The 17312-nt window shown below is 36.8% G+C and overlaps 1 protein-coding gene across 1 annotated transcript in view; it reads right to left on the bottom strand.

Moving 5' to 3' along the window:
* The window catches only part of DNAH7 (dynein axonemal heavy chain 7), a 271651-nt gene that overhangs the window by 186523 nt on the left and 67816 nt on the right, over nt 1-17312 (bottom strand). The window contains exons 13-18 of the mRNA XM_029934194.1: nt 13273-13545; nt 12413-12540; nt 9426-9504; nt 5486-5710; nt 2992-3138; nt 824-1509 (exon numbers count right to left, since the gene is read on the bottom strand). Of these exons, the coding sequence (XP_029790054.1) occupies nt 824-1509; nt 2992-3138; nt 5486-5710; nt 9426-9504; nt 12413-12540; nt 13273-13545 (1538 nt within the window). The remainder of the gene's footprint in view (nt 1-823; nt 1510-2991; nt 3139-5485; nt 5711-9425; nt 9505-12412; nt 12541-13272; nt 13546-17312) is intronic.

The raw sequence follows: 17312 nt of genomic DNA, 5'->3' as shown, positions 1-17312 counted from the left end.
AACCAGAGGTGGACACTACCAAGCTGTTCGCTTTCCCTTGCCATACAGTCACACTGAAGACGGTCCTTGAATTTGGATTTACTTTTTTAAAGTTTATTTATTTTGAGAGAGAGAGAACATGTGCACATGAGCAGGAGAGGGGCAGAAAGATGGAGAAAGAGCCTGATATGGGGCTCAAACTCATGAACAATGAGATCATAACCTGAGCCAAAATCAAGAGTTGGACACTCAACTGACTGAGCCACCCAGAAGCCCCAGGATTTACTCTTTGTAAGGTAAAATACAACCTTCTTAATACAAATCACAAAAATTTTTTAAATTGACAAGACAAAAAATTTCATTTCATCATCTGTGTCAGACGCCTGAAATTCCAAACTAAAGTCATAATATTCATACTTCAGCACTTACCCAGCCATCCTTCTTATAAAGGAGTGAAAATTACAATGAACTTTCAAGTATCATCTATATTAACCTAATTAGTATGTTTGTAAAATGACATTATCTTCAGTTTCATAGTTTATATGTTCTACAAACTACGTACATAGAAGTGAATTTTTTTTTGAGTCAAATGTAAAAGATCAGATTGTAGGCAATAAAAATGAATATCTGGAGGCTGATTGTGCACTCCCTTTGTTCTGACTCTAGACCATAGCAAAGAAGTAGGTACTATTTGAAAAGCAAAGACAGTTACCATTCCTTACAATCAACTATTTATAACATTAAGTATGAAGTGCAGAATCGATTTCAAAAAGAACTGTATATTACCTACAAGTTACAATTTTGGTAACATAGCATTAGCACTGTCATATAAATATTACTTTACCTTATTCTTTTTTCATAAGGCTTAATGAAAGGAGATCCTCGCATAGTTTGTGTTTTAATAATGTGGTCGTCCAACAACATCTGAATTTCATCAACTGATGACAAAATAAACGTCCCAGTTTCTCTATAAGGAAGAATGACAAATTCCATTCCATCCCACTCATGAGTCATCTTGTCCATGGCCTTTTCAAGAGAATATTCTTTGCTAGCTGCTTCACTAATACCTTCAAATCTATCTAAGTATGGTTCCAAATTCATGTCTAAGAAAGAGAAGACAGTGGACTCATCTGTTGGCTGCAGTGGGTAACCAACAATGCTGGACAGGGCCTCCCAATGCCTGGGGCGCAAACCGGGATTACAGATCACTTGAATGAGAGGAATGTGCTGCTTGAAATCTTCCACCTTTGCTCTGACTTTTTTTGTCATTGCCAATGCATTTGGAGAATCATGGAAGGTTTTTTCCAGTTTATATAGTCCTCTCCAGTAATTTCCAATATCTCTTTCTACTTGGTCTGGATTCACCTTATGATATGGTCCTTCAGTCCATCCTCGGTATTTGTTGCTAAATTCAACAGCAGTTTCATAAAGACGAAGATAAGGGTTCAAAGCATCTTGGATTTTTTTGCGTTGAGGATATATTGATGGTAGCCAACCAAATGCCTCTTCTTCAGCATTAAATTGCTCAATCTAGAATGACAGGTATTAGATTTATTATTCTGGGAATGGTATTTAATATTAATTTTTTTAAACATTTTTATCAAATGTGACCCCAAAACTCTCAATAAACCCCAAAGTTACACTTAAATCAGACCATAATTTAGAAATGCTGAGCAGTAAACTCTTTTTCTCTTTTTTATTACATTTTCCAGAGAACACTGGTTAAGTTAGTTAAAATAGTAACAATATACATAAAGAAGTCTGCCCATCCAGAAATTTTGGGGATATAGCATCATTTATTAACTAACAAGAACTTAAGTACTTTCAATACATACAGCATTGTATCAGGTACTGTGGAAAATAGAGGGAAAAAGTATTATATTGTAAAATACCAACTCCCAGGAGTTAGTATACCAGCTCAGGAGACAAGACATCCATGTGGAGAAAGTCAAGTTGCAACTGTTCAGCAATAACATATGACAACAGAAGAGAGGTCTGCGAGTAGTAGCTCTTTAACATAAGTGAACAGTATATGCTGAAAATGCTACCACTCAGAAGCAAGGGATCGTGGTGAACAGAGGCTTATGTGGAAGAAGCTGCAAACAGAACTGCACCTTGAAGACGTGTAGGCTAAGAAGAGACCACAAAATCATTAGTTTCCCTTTTGTTTAGTAGTGACATATGTGAGGATGTGGTGGTTTAGAGGAGAAATGTATAGAATTGATAAGTATGAGTTAGGTATATAAATTATGCAAGTTATTCAAAATTTCAGTGACTATAGAATTTTAAAACTACAGTTTCTCTTTTTTCTCAACATGTGTTTTCATATTTCTGACTATTATACACTATTTAATTCCCTGAACCGATACTGAAATCTTTCAATGTAAGAAAATAATGGGGAAAGCATCATAATACGGTCTGTTTTCATATTCCCCCTTTTATTAAAAAAATGCAATTAAAAATCTCAAACATCTTATTTGGCAAAGGGTTTGGCTTTTCCCCCTCCAGCTTCTTCAGATAAGAAAGCTGACTTCTGACATAGCAACACTGGGAACAATGTGGCTTGATGGGAGAAGACAATGGGCCTAATTTAAACACACAGCCACCAAATCTACACTGGCTTCTGTGAAGAAGGGCAAACTTAAGTAGCAACCAGGTGCTTGCACACAGGATACAAATAATTACATGACACAACATTAAAAATAAGCAGATGGAGATAGAACTCTATCTTTCAAATAAAAGATGAAGGCCACTGAAATGTTTTAACTACCAAAAGCAAACAATTCTGCTTCTCCTTGGAGAATACCTGTACATTTTAATTCCAGTATAGTTAATCTACCATGTTATATTAGTTTTAGGTATACAGTATAGTGATATTTGTGCCAGTTATATTATTCTCTAAAGGTAGTTAAATTTTTACTTGAATCTATTTTTAAAAGGTGAATACACGGTACAGACTCAATGCTTTTTCTTTTCAACTAATCCATCCTCTTAAAAATTTTAAAGTTATACCTTGTCTGCTGCTAAATCCAACTTTCCATTCAGTGTTTGAGCCTTTTTCAGGTATCGCTGTACATCCTGAAGGTCTCCGAAGGAGTAGAATTCTTCTGACTGTTTAGCATAACTCTCCAATTCCTCCACAAACCGCTCACACCGCAACTAGTACAAACGATATTTGTTGTTATGATTCTTTAAAGGTAAAACCCCTAGGCATCCCAAGAAAATTTAAATATTTGTAGGAATTATCAGAATTATTATGTCACTGGCAAAATATAAAGAAAGGAATGATCCGGAAGAGGACTGGGATCTAAACTATGCAGAATTTTTAAGAGTCCAGATTTAAAAATAATGGATTGAGACTTCTATAATTCACAAATTAGACAAAGGTAACCTATACTACCAAAGTAAGAAATTCTAACCAATAAAATGTGTTCAACAATGGTAGTATGCTTTAGTATGCAAAAGAAAGTATGCTAACAAATGATTTAGAAGAATTCTTAAATTTATAATCATCAAGTATGGGACTAAAAGAAAGTTCTGCTTTTTTAAGGGCTATAAAGAGATCCGTGGCATTTTTATCAATAATGGAAAAGACAAATTTTCTTTAATTGTGTTCTGAATGCAGTAGTTTTTCAACTTTCAATCAAAAAAAAAAATGTCCCAAGGTTATTTTTTTGTCCTATGGGCTCTTTTCACAGGAAATGCGCAAGGGCAAGTTAAATAAATCCAGATTTTAAAACCTAAAAACTGTAGTCTTCCAATATAAAGCAGGTGTGTTTTGTGTAATGAGAAAAGTTCATTACAAAATTGTCAACGGTAAGGCACTCCAAATTAAATGGCTCTTTAAAAAACTGGCTCCTAATAAAATATTCAAAAGTCAAATCTGGGTTATTCAAAAATAGATTTTATATTTTATGGATTATCTAGGTTGATCTCTGTCTCCTTTAGTTCATGGCAATTTTATTGTTCTGGCTCAGTGGGGGAGGAAAATGAGAGGACGAAATTCATCAATATTATGTGTAGTTTGTAGAATAGTAAACTTTACAACAAAGTATAGATAATTCTGGGCCACCTCACAATTTTCTAAGAATCTATTATAGTGTAACTTCAGTGTCTAACACTATTCGTGATGTTTTCTACAGGTTTAAAAAGTTCTGAAATGACCTAAGTGTACAACAGAAATATAGACTATAGGTTTTTTAAGGTTTTGTTTGTTTTGTTTTTGAGAGAGAGCATGTTCGCACACAAGTGGAGGAAGGAAGAGAGAGAGGAAGAGAGAGAGGAAGAGAGAGAATCCCCGGCAGGCTCTACACTCAGCACAGAGCCCCCACACAGGGCTCAAACTCAGGAACAGCAAGATCATGACCTGAGCCAAAATCAAGAGTCGGATACTCAACTAACTGAGCCACCTGGGTGCCCCTAGACTATAGTTTAAAAGTTTTTGTTTAAGTCTATGAATTAGTCTCTAAATGACACATTCTGCAAATTAACGGTACTTTCTGTAATGTGATAGGAAGAGGCTAGACTTGCTATCAAAGGGCATCAGCTCCTGGCTGATCAGGCACAACTCTCTTCACTTTGGGAACGTCAGTTTCTTTATCTGTAAAATGAGACTGAAAATACTAACTCATTTATTTAGACAATAGCTATGGAGTGCTCACACTGTTCTACTGTGTCAGGCACTGAACCAGCTCAGGGGTATGGGTATAAATGGAGTAAAGGAACAAATCAAACAGCCCTGCTGTCAAAGAGCTGTCTATTGGGGAGATGCAGCTGACAATAATAACATTGAACACAAATGATCAGGCACTAAGTCCAGTGGAGATGTGTTAAAAGTGTAATGGGAGCAGAAGAGACAAAGAATTGAGGTCTGACTGAGTGGAATTCTGAGAAAGTCAATCAAGCACACCAGATAGACAAGCACTGTGGGCCAGCAGTGCGCTCACGAGCCAATGGGCAGAACGTGCAAGAGAGGAGAGCTGTAGGAAGGCAGGGACCTAAAATTTGCTCAGGGTTACTGAGAAGTCAAGAACAAGGAGTGGAGGAGGTAGAAAATGGGGCTAGACAAGGAGATGAGGGGACATCTCAAACCATCTTCTATGAAAGACACACATAAAGGTAAGAGACATTGAGTGTCAGAGCGAGGACTCTGGCACAATTATTAGGTGGTTTGAATGATTATGAAATGTGAAAGCACATTTCACCAAGAGAACTTTGATGTTACACAATAAAAATAACTCAAAAGAGTGCTATAAACTATATAAGGTAACACTATTTTTATTAATGGTCATTTGTAGGCAATATATTAGCATTTTTGCCCGTGAAAAATCAAAAAATGATACCACATCGATGCGGTATGTATATACTATCTTCTACCAAAGTTGATGGTATGAGAAAGCTTACACGTATGATCTGTGAAACAGAGGGGTTGACAATGCTGTGTAAGAAGCTAACACTTAAACATTTCCAGAAAATGAAAATAATTTAAAATATATAGGATGCCAACCTTAAGACCTTCTTGATATTGTTCTGTTTTCTCCTTAATGATTTTCCTGTGCTCATCAAAAATTTCATCCATTCTTCCATACCACTGGAAAACAGCATTATTTAGCCTGATGTCTGCTGGAGACAAGTTGATGCACTCTATGAGGAAGGCGAGGCAATTCTTAGAATCCACCAGTCTCTGTTCCAGCTCAACCATGTCAGTTGTCTCTACCTTCTGAATATAAGCCTGCAGGCAAACAAAAATTACAAATGGCATTTTAATGAACAGCTCAAGTAACAAAAGAGGCTTGTTACAGAATTCTTAGAAGTATCGACTTTCGGTTTAAGACAGGAGACTGCAGCACAGTTCACTTCTCATGGGCCCCAGCACCCCCTCGCAACAGCAGTGGGGGAGAATAGCAAATACTTAGCAACACATAAAAAAGAAAACCAGAGGGGTGTCCAGGTGGCTCAGTAGGTTAAGTGTCTGACTTTGGCTCAGATCATGATCTCAGTCTGTGTGTTTGAATCCTGCATTGGGCTCTGTGCTGACAGCTCAGAGCCAGGAGCCTGCTTCAGATACTAGGTCTTCCCCTCTTCCCCTCCCTTTCTCTCTACCTCTCCCTCTCAAAAATAAATAAATATTAAAAAGAAAAAAGAAAGAAAACCAGAGAATGCTATGGTTTTCTGGGAGAGATGAAACAAACAATATCCTCTATTATTTCAGAATTGTATTTTGGGGCACTTACTATGTGCCTGACACTGTGGCAGGTACTGGAAATTCTGTGTGACAGCCAACAGACTGGGGCTCTGCCCTCAGAGACTTCCTGGTCTATTTGGGGAGACAACTACTAGTCAAATCACCACCACCATAACAAATGTGAAACTTGTAGTGGACGCCAGCACTTTCCTTAATTACCAAAACCAAAATATGGCTACAGACAGATTTAATAAGAAGTGGGCTACATCTGTGTGAGGAAAACTATAATGCTTTGTTGAAGGACATGTTTAAAGTTCTGAATAAATGTAGAAACATATGTTAGGATGTAATCTTCTCAAGATGTAAATCCTCCCCCAATGAGGAGGATTTCCATCAAAATTTGAATTTCAATCAAAATTGCAATGGCCTTTCAAAAAATGAAGCTTGATATAATTCTGAAAGTCTCTGAAATATTAAATACTTAAGAGTAGCAAAGAAAATCATGAAAAAGAAAAATGATAGAAACATACTATATATAGATGCAATAAGGTAAACAGTTCTTGTTCTGTCCCAGGAATAGAGGATGGAGCAGAACAGAGATTGGAACTAGATCCAAGTACATATGGAAATTTAAAGTTGAAAGAGTGCATTTAAATCCAGGGAGAAAATAACAAATCATTTAATAAATCATATTAATTAGCTACTGATCTTGGAAATAAAACACGATTCCTTGTTATCTAGAAGAAATACAAAGAGGGTATGTTGTTCAGTGAATAACACAAGTTGCAGCAGAATAATGATTTTGATTTTGCAAAAATGAATCTGGGGTCGGGGGGGTGTGAATATACAGCTGCGTGTGTGTATGTGCATGTGTATATACACACATACAGATATAGTTCTCTCAAAGCTCTTTTGTGAATGTAAATTTACATATCTTAATAACATAAATGCTGAAGGAAAACAGCGAGCCCCTGAAAAATGAGAAGATTGGGAATTACTTGTAACTACCTATATTCCCCTCCCCTATCTTCCTGCCTCTGTTTTTTTCAATGTTTAAAAGTCTGTTTGATCTCCATCTCTGACTCTCTTCATCTCTCTCCCTAATGTTATTTAAATTTAACACTGTATATATGTTTGGAAAGAGTGGAATTCACACTCACCTACAAGTAATTATTATTCTAAAGAGATGAATTATGGAAAAAGATGAACTTCTGCTTTTTATTTTGTTCAATCCCATATCATTAAAAATTTTACTTTTGTAAATAAAAAGAAAAAAGCAACATTGCCTAAAAGTCTTTCATTAATATATCATTCTAAGAAGATTAAATGTTATGTTGTAAATTCAAACAAATAAGATGGGAACCATGGTGGTTTCCACAAATAACAAAATATCTAACCAAAAATATATTTTTGTAATTTGGTTAATCAAATTTGGTTTCTGTGTCGTCAAATGACTGCATTTTTTATTTCGCCTACTGATGATAAATGACTGATTTCAGTATTGAACAAATTGAGAAGTTATTTTGCTCTTGTGTGACTACACTTTAAGATATAGCACGATTTTAAATACCAGCTAATGAATCCTATTTGCTAGTTCTGTTAAAGGTTGTTATGAGTAGTAGAAACTCACAATAAATAATTCCATATTTGTGAATATTCCCAGTGATGGCTAGGAGGTAAATAAATGACACTCTTCATACTCAATATTTATTTTCCCCAGCAATATACAGTTATGGAACTCTCTATTTTATACTCACCCATAAGCAAAGCATCACTTGACGTCCTACAACTAATATAAAACTTTTCTAAAAGAGATTATAAACTCATGTGTGTATCACACACACACACACACACACAACACACAAATCGACATACTAACAACACCAATCCAAGTACAAATACTTTAAAGAAAATAGAACTCTTTTAGTTAAAGGCACATATGCAGAAGTTGGTTCTAATGATTAAAAATAAAATGTTCTTTAAGTGAATAAAGAATGCACATAAGCATTTGGACTTCTTTTGTAATTCCTTGCCTAATAAAGTTTTGAATGATTTTACATGTTTTACTGGGTTTGCTTAAATATTTTAAAAATCTAACAAGGAAAGATTCTATTTTAGATCTTGGGAATTCTAGATGGAAAAGCAGGGGGAGGAAGTCCCGTAAAAGCTGTTGTTACAAGAATGAAATGAAACAATGACTAGCTAGCTTATTTATACTATTTTACTCACCATTAGGCAGACTTCAAGCATGAAAGGAACATGAAAAATGATTCATGTGAGACTTTCCTAATCTTCTTAGTACCATTTATCCTATGGTCAGAACATGTTTCAGCAAACTACCCCAGAAAATCTTAGTATATTACAAAAATAGCTTATAGAAAACAAATTATTAAAGATTAAAAATTTGATTGAAAAATTAAGGATGACCACCTATCTCAGGTTGCCCAACACAGTCCCATTTTATGCCTATTAGCAAGGTCATAAGCATTAGTAGTGCTCTCAAAAATATTGGTAGAGGGGCGCCTGGGTGGCTCAGTCAGTTGAGCGTCCCGCTTTGGCTCACGTCAGATCTCACGTTCGTGGGTTCGAGTCCCGCGTCAGGCTCTGTGCTGACAGCTAGCTCAGAGCCTGGAGCCTACTTCCGGTTCTGTGTCTCCTTCTTTCTCTGACCCTCCCCCTCTCATGCTCGGTCTCTCTCTGTATCAAAAATAAATAAAACATTAAAAATATATATTGGTAGACAATTACACTTAGAGTTCCAATATTTCACCTCCCCCAGGGTTGAAGTCTCTGCCCCATGGTGTTTTCTCAGGCTGACTACGCCCATGTGACTTGCTGTGGCCAATGAGATGTTAGCTAATGTGGTGCATAGAGAAACTTGAAAAGCATTTGTACACTTGGACTTGCTTTTGTGTCTCTGCTATGCCTTGAGAACATGCCCAGTGAGCCTGCTCACATTTAAGAAACAAGTGGAACAGAGTCGAATCGCCAAAGACAGTTACACTAGTCAACCCAACTGAGAACTAGCTGACTCGGTTGAGTGAGTAACCCAGTTGTTACCATAACTGGCTTGTGAGTACCCAGCCTGAATCGTCACACTTCAGATTCATGAGCTAAGAAAAACAAAACACATTATTTTAAGTCTGTTTTTAACTTTTGGAGTGACTTGTTGTTGTAGTATTATGTTGATAATTAACTAATAACAGCTGGGGGGAAACAATTAACTTATACACATGCGACTACAAAGAGTTTATAATAATACCTTCATTTCCACTAGTTCTGCGGTATTTGGAGGAGTAGTAAGAGCTTTCTCAGCTATCTTCTCAAATTCGTCACATAATCTGAAACACCAAACAAAATTATTCTTATGTAATTAAATTTTATTCCTAAATATATTCCTATATACTATTTAAATATCCTATTACAAATATTACTCAGTCATTAAAAAAAAGAAATATTTCCATTTGCAATGATGTGGATGGAGCTAGAAGGTATTATGCTAAGTGAAATAAGTCAGTTAGAGAAAGACAAATACCATATGATCTCACTCATATGTGGAATTTAAGAAAGCAAATGGATGAACATATGGGAAGGGGGGGGAAAAAAGGGAAACAGGCCCTAACAGACTCTCAATGATAGAGAACAGACTGCGGGTTGATGGAAGAAGGTGGGTAGGGGTGGACTGGATAAGTGATGGGCATTAAGGAGGGCACTTGTCATGATGAGCACTGAGTGCTCTGTAAGTGATGAATCACTGAATTCTACTCCAGAAAGCAATATTGCACTGTATGTTAACTAAAATTTTTAAAAATGAAAAAGATACTCTTATCTGTATATGTAAAAAATTAAAAGCAAATTTGTGCCCATACTCATTCAATACACATTTAATGATCATCTATTACAAACCCAACCATAATATTCAGTGACAGAGATAGAGAAGTGGAGAAGATATAATAGTGATTCTCATGCAGTTCACAATCCTATATAAAAGGACCATAAACAATCACTTCTAACCTAGAATTTTAGGGGCTCTACCAGAGATTCAGTTGAGATAACACCAAAAAAGTGGTACTAAATAAGAGTGATTCACTCTACTTGCAAGAAATGGTTGAAATGAGACTGTATGTTTAGAAACTTCTGGTAATATGCAAATATTTCCTACTCATTTTAGTTGTGGCCAATAAAACAAACTTACTGTGAGGTTAACAAAAACAAAAGTAGTGGAAGCTAAAAAAGTCCAGGTAGAATGTATAGAAATTCCTTCAAGAAGATTGGCTGTAAGATGGAGAGAGAAATAGCAGGATGATGAGGTTGGGCTGAAGTAGGGGGAAGGTAGAAGATGGAAGAGGGTTTTAAACATTATTTCCAGTTTGAAAGGCAGAAGCCACAGCAAAGGAGAGATTTAAAATGAGATGCAGTGGACACAGATGACTGGCTGAACTAGCTCCAGACGGATAGGGAGCAATGGGGTTGAGCCCATAGGCAGAGAGAAGAACTTTGAATGTTGTGACAGATTCTCGCCCTATGAAAATGCAGGGAGATGAGTATGAAGGCTCGGTACAGAGAGGAGGTGAGACACATAGGGGCCCGAAGTTGAGGCATTTGTATCTAATGGCTCCTCTAATGTTCCGGATAGGTCCTCTGCAAATCCGGTGAGTGTGGTGAGAGGTAGGATTAGGAGAAAAAGGGGAAAAGTAGAACTGGAATGAGTTCAGAGGGCAGTTAGGGGGCAGGGAAAATAGCTATGAAATTGAAATAAATATTTCACTCAGCATACAAAGCTACAAGTAAAAGACATTTTCACTATTCTTCCACAACTTTTAGAAGAAAAGGTGCTTTTATAGCCAAATATAGGATTCCAGTTCCTAGTGAGGAAGCTACACAAGTCCTGTTTTCCTCAGAGTGTCTATGAAAGGAACACAGATGAGTCCTAGTTGTTAAAATATACCATGCCATTTTCGTACCTCACCCCATCTACATGTTACTGTTTTCTAACTGGAATTCTTTTACTTACATTGTTCACCTGGCAGACTCCTACTACTCAGCCTTCAGAATGAATTCACTTATCCTCTTCCTCTTTGTAACTAGCTTTCCCTTGATTTCCTCCCCTTCCCCAACCTCCATTTGGAAAGAAATTCATCATTTCCTTCTCTGTTCTACTTTTGTGGCTCACTACAATATTTACTGAGTCTTATTGTAATTTACCAGTTTGTATGTCTATTTCCTCTTCAACGCTGTAACTTCCTTCAGCAGTTTTATTCATATTTAGAATATAAGTACCTACTGTTGTGCCTAATACAAGCTTCCTTCTGGCTTTTATACAGCCTGAGTATTCTTTTCAATGATCTAATTTCTCCTCTAATCTCATAACTATTACAAAATTTCTGAGTATTTGGTGGGAGAGGGGGAAGATTTTCCACGTAACTGATACCAGACAAGAGGTTCTAAGAGCAACACTAAAACCAGTTGTTGAAAGACTAGTTCTACTTCTTGCCTTATATAAACAGGTATTCTACTTTATACCTCAGCATTCTGTGAGTTTATTTACATGAGCCAGTTTTCCTAAAAATCTCCAGGTTAGTCAACAAATAAGTTTTTAATTAAGACAACAAGTTATCATAGCTGTATTACTGAAGAGTAATTACAGTAAAATGAAGTTCCAAAATTGAGTATCCATCAGGACCCGTGATAACTACTGGGAAAATCCACTTTGAAAATCCATTTTGTATACTCATTATACAAACTTGTGGTTCACCTTAGTGAAGTTAATCAACACCCATCTTACTTGCATAAACAGAATGCACATTTTGGGGTGCCTGGTGACTCAGTCGGTTAAGTACCTGACTTCGGCTCAGGTCATGATCTCACAGTCCTTGGGTTGTCCCACGTTGGGCTCTGCGCTGACAGCTCCGAGCCTGGAGCCTGCTTCCAATTCTCTGTCTCCCTCACTCTCTGCCCCTCCCCACACTCACTCTCTGTGTTTGTCCATCAAAATAAAATAATAAAGACCAAAAAAATTTAAAACACAAAATGCACATTTTAATACCCTCTTAACTGAGACAATTGGGAAGGTGCATTTGTGGTGAAAAATAATAATAGGCACAAAATAACAAAGCCAAATAGAAAAAGTTTGGCACTTTCTTTTTGGAGGACCATTGATGACACTCTTCTAATCCATAATTTTATTTAAATGACAATTGATTCTATCTAACATCCCCCTGAAAAAACTAATCAATATCACATAAATACCTTGTATTCACTTCCTGATGATCTCTGAACATTTTAGCTATAAGTCTTCCACAAATAACTTCTGCTCGCTTCACCAAAGCTCTGATTAATTCCTCACAGCGCACTTCAAACATGCCTAAACGGATAGTCTACAACGATAAGTATTAAAAGCTTAATAAACATGAAAAGAAATAGATTCCCACAATTTTGCCTTTCACAGTATTGGTTTTGTGTGTGCATGATCTAACAAGATTGAGTTTTTGGAGGAGATGTTTTAATATGACGCAGGCAGGATTTTCTAAGTGCTCGTTTGTATTTTACAACTATCTTCTGGGTAAATCTCCTTCAAGAGTTTGTTATCTTGGAAGCCATTTCTATTTCAGGTTAACAAATGGATATAAGAACTTTGCAGAATCAAGTTATTGCAAAATAGATAGTAAGGGATTTAAATGCTATATTTGTTCTATACAAAACAGGAGTGTGTGCTTAGGGTAGAAAATTTGGAAACTATAAAAAAGGACAAAGGAAAATTTAAAATTACCAGTTTCTTCTTAAACAGAAGCAATCACATTTTGGTAAAATTACCATATTTTCCAAAGGATCTGTGACCACTAAAGCCAAAAAAAATTAAGTTCTTGGAATTTTTGAGGGGTCAAATCATGTAAATACTTAAAAGTCTGCCTTGAGGTATGAGACATCTATCCCTAAGAGCAAAGAACCCTGTGCAGGGCTCACAGTGTTTGGCACACGGAAAGGCAGTATTTTCCCCATCGAGAGTAATGTTCTGATTCTTTCACTGCAGGGTCTACAAACACATCCTAATAGAATTGGGAAAAAATTGTTAGTTACAAAGAACAGTTGTACAAGAATGGATCATTCACCTTCCTAGATGTGTACTGTATTTCCTCTATTAGTTTTTGGTATTTGCGAATTTCTTGCATTAGTCTCTCATAATTATGATTTTCTTCAAGTAAAGCATCAACATCTTGTTCAGCTTTTCTGGTGATCAGAAAGTTATACTTGTTGTAGAGCCTGAGGTGCTCCAGAGGCGCCGCTCTCTCTCTTGTGATCACCTCCCTCACCTTTTCTTTGTGGGCCTCGATAATCTCATTCAGAATTACTGGCTTCAAGGTTGTTGGCTTAGACTTACTTTCCTAAACAAAGGGAAAAATAATGTTCGTTTTGAAAAATAAATGAAGATAGCCAGAGTATTTATCTTTGTAAAAATGCCAATCTTACCATATTGTCCTTTATTTTTTCTTACAAGGACTTTTTTGATTTCCTAATCTCTGTAGAAAGATATTCAATCTAATCATAGTGGATATTAAATATCGAAGTTTCATTTAATTTTTGTTTTCCTTCAAGGCTACCTGGTTGTGTTTTGTTTTTCCAAATGGATGAAAGAACTGTCACTTGAAAATATATGCTGAATACAAGCCTAAAAAACACCCAAATCCACATTTTATTTGTGCAGCTGTAAATACATGCTAGCTCTCTGAAGGTAGTGCTTGCACTGTACTGTATTTTTAAATAAGCCAGCTCAATGTCACATCATCATATTCTTTGATCACAGTACTTTTTCACCTTGAGGGATAATCTGTCTAGAACAAAGAAAGCTTGTTTACTCATTCACTGACCTTTGATCTTTGATTCCGTGAACAGCAATAGAGCAGACTGAAATCCCTAGTCGCAATACGTGCATTCTGCTATCACCACAGGAATAATGGATCAGATAACAATTTTTAATAAGCAAACAAATCTCAAAAGCTCGTCTCCTCTTTTCAAATAAGAGGGCAAGTAAATGTGCCTACATGGTTTATTATCTTGAATCAAGTTACACTTAAAAATACATATACATATACTCTACCTCTCATTCAGAAGAGATTTTTAACTGTAACCAACAAAAACAATGACCTGTAGTGGATATTCTACATCTATCAAGCATTTACTTGATAACATCAAAGCATTCCTTAGAGAGCTGGGTAATTTATTCTGGTATCTGGGGCCCATTTGCCCACTATGCCCCCTAGTGGGATTTTAGGAAATCCTATTGCTTAGAACTAGATGCTTCTTGAGAACATTAGTGAAAAAGTGTGTTTAAAAAAAGTTTTTAATGTTTTTTATTTTATTTTTTAGAGAGAGAGAGAGACAGTGTGAGCAGGGGAGAGTCAGAGACAGGGAAATACAGAATCGGAAGACAGGCTCCAGGCTCTGAGCTAGCTGTCAGCACAGAGCCCGACTCAGGGCTCAAACCCACAAACTGTGAGATCATGACCTGAGCTGAAGTTGGACGCTTAGCCAACTGAGCCACCCAGGCACCCCTTCTTAAAAATATTTTAAACTATTTATTGGGGGGAGGGGCAGAGATAGAGGGAGAGAGAGAATCCAAAGCAGTGTCCATGCTGTCAGTTTAAGAGCCTGATGTAGGGCTCCATCCCACAAACTGTAAGATCGTGACCTGAGCCGAAACCAAGAGTCAGATGCTTAACTGACTGAGCCACCCAGACACCCCCAAAAAAGTACATTTTATTTTCACTTTCAGTTTCTCTCAAAGATTGTGATAAGAACAGCTCTTATGAATGTTCTTCTATAAATGTCATCTGCAGTTGTTGTCAATGGTCTTTGAAACCAAGTTCAATCATCTTATTTGAGGTACCCCCTATGTTGCTTATTTTCAAACCTAAGTGATGACTAGCAAAATATCCCTAGATGGTTCTGGCAACCTGTTTCTGAGAACCAACTATCATGGTGAATCAGCATCTCTGGGGGAAGAGGTGGTGACGGTGGATTTGTGTTTTTAAAATGTCACCAGCTGATGGTGACATGTAGGATTTCAGAACCATTACCTCACGTATAATGTCCCATGTAAGACCTCACTCTCAAAATCTGATACCAGGAAAGATACCAGAGCAGTCTAAATTAACTGTTTAATCCTAGTTAAAATGTGTCAAATTTTCCTCTTCACTTTAAAAACCAGGAAACTTAGAGCCTTATTTTATTTTAAAGTTTACTTATTTATTTTGAGAGAGAGAGAGAAAGAGGGAATCCCAAGCAGGCTCCACACTGTCAGCACAGAGCCCAACTCAGGGCTCCAGCTCATGAACCACAAGAGCATGAGCTGAGGCAAAACCAAGAGTGGGCTGCTTAATGGACTATACCACCTAGGTACCTTTAGAGCCATATTTTATAACCATTAAATTATAGCAAGTATATTAATTCAAATGATGGTAATCCTTTATTCCACTTTGAGCATGTCTAGTACAGTAAAACCTTGGATTGCAAGTAATTTGTTCTGTGAGCGTTCCACAAGACGAGCAAACATATTTTAACTTGGTAAATGAGTGATATCTTACAATACAAGTAGTATGTGACCTGAATGTCATGTGATCACGAATGAGCCAATGGGTTTTGAAATTCACTTTGATATACAAGTCCTTTGGATTACAAACATGATTCTGGAAGAAATTATGCTCACAAGTCAAAGTTTTACTGTTATTCTTATTAACTTGTTGTATTTGTCTGTTTCATAAGCTCCCTCAAAAGTCATTCTTGGACAAAGGCAGGGTATGACTAGAGAAGGAGGCAGACGACTAAGAGACTTCTGTTTTTGGCAATATGAGGAATAGATAACCTGAAAATAAGTATCTAGTTTAAAACATAGAAGTATATTGGGAACATCACCAAATTTAACTTTTATAATACATAGTTAAGGAAGCAAAATAACAGGGCAAGTCTAGGGGCCAAATGTGAGACAACACATGAATTGAGAAGTAACTGTGCGAAAGTGAGCAGCTGCCCTGGAGACTGCTAATCCCTGGTGGCCTAAGCCCAGCAAAGTGGGCTTCTGTGCGGGAGAAGAGGATGGAGAGAATGGCTGTCAGGAAACAAAGCCTCAGGCCTGAGCAAGGAGGGAAGTCCCACCTGATAAACCCAGGGAAAGCCAAGAACACTGAAATGTAACAAAACCTTTGAATGAGGGGGCAAAAGTAAGGAAAGTATCCTGACTTGACCTTGTTTTTCAGTAGAAAAGAAAAGGATGGTAACCCTAAGAATTTGTGACCACCAGTCTGTTCTCAGACAGATTTGGGTAAGCCAGTGTTGTCCATGAAAGTCTCAGCAAGAATTTTGTTAAAAATCATCCCTGGTAAGGGGTGTCTGAGTGGCTCAGTCAGTTGGGCACCCAACTTCAGTTCAGGTCATGATCTCACAGCTCATGAGTTTGAGCTCTGCATTGGGCTCTGTGCTGACAGCTCAGAGCCTGGAGCCCACTTCAGATTCTGTGTCTCCCTCTCTGTTCCCCCCGCTTCCCGCATGCACCCTATCTCTATCTCAAAAATAAACAAACATTTTAAAAAAATGGTCCTTGGTCTGCAGAGGCCTCCAGAGTAAAATACACAAATTCTAAAGGAACCAACTTAAATTAAGGCCTCAAGGACTTCCCTCATGAAGTTCTTACATGTATAAGCCCATAATAATAAGAAATAAGAATTAAAACACCAGAGCAAGTGTCAGATCAGCAAATGGAGAAGTAAAACAGTAATGAATATGTGACTAAGTATTTGAGACTATCAGATATGACCAGGTCTATTTGACAAAGACTTTAATGGAATTCCTAGAAAATAAAATAATTTAAAAAACTGAAGTTCTATGAAGAGGATAATAACCTCAATGGATAATTTCACAATCACTATGTTGAATAAAAATAAAACATCACTGATTATAAGAAGACCCCACATATATACAAGGACATGTAAAACCTAAATGGAAATTGTTTAGGGATTTGCAGAGAGGTAGTAAGTTTATCTTAAAAATTTCAGAATAATAACTATAAAATTCAAGATAGTGATTCTTTTGCTAGAAGGCAGAATGAAAGGAATATGAACAGGGAAGGGCAGTGAAGATCAGGAAGAGCTTAAATCTA

This window comes from Suricata suricatta, chromosome 3, assembly GCF_006229205.1.
Source record: "Suricata suricatta isolate VVHF042 chromosome 3, meerkat_22Aug2017_6uvM2_HiC, whole genome shotgun sequence".
NCBI lineage: Eukaryota > Metazoa > Chordata > Mammalia > Carnivora > Herpestidae > Suricata > Suricata suricatta.
The sequence above is the reverse complement of the archived record's forward strand: the minus strand, read 5'-3'. Positions and strand labels throughout refer to the sequence as shown.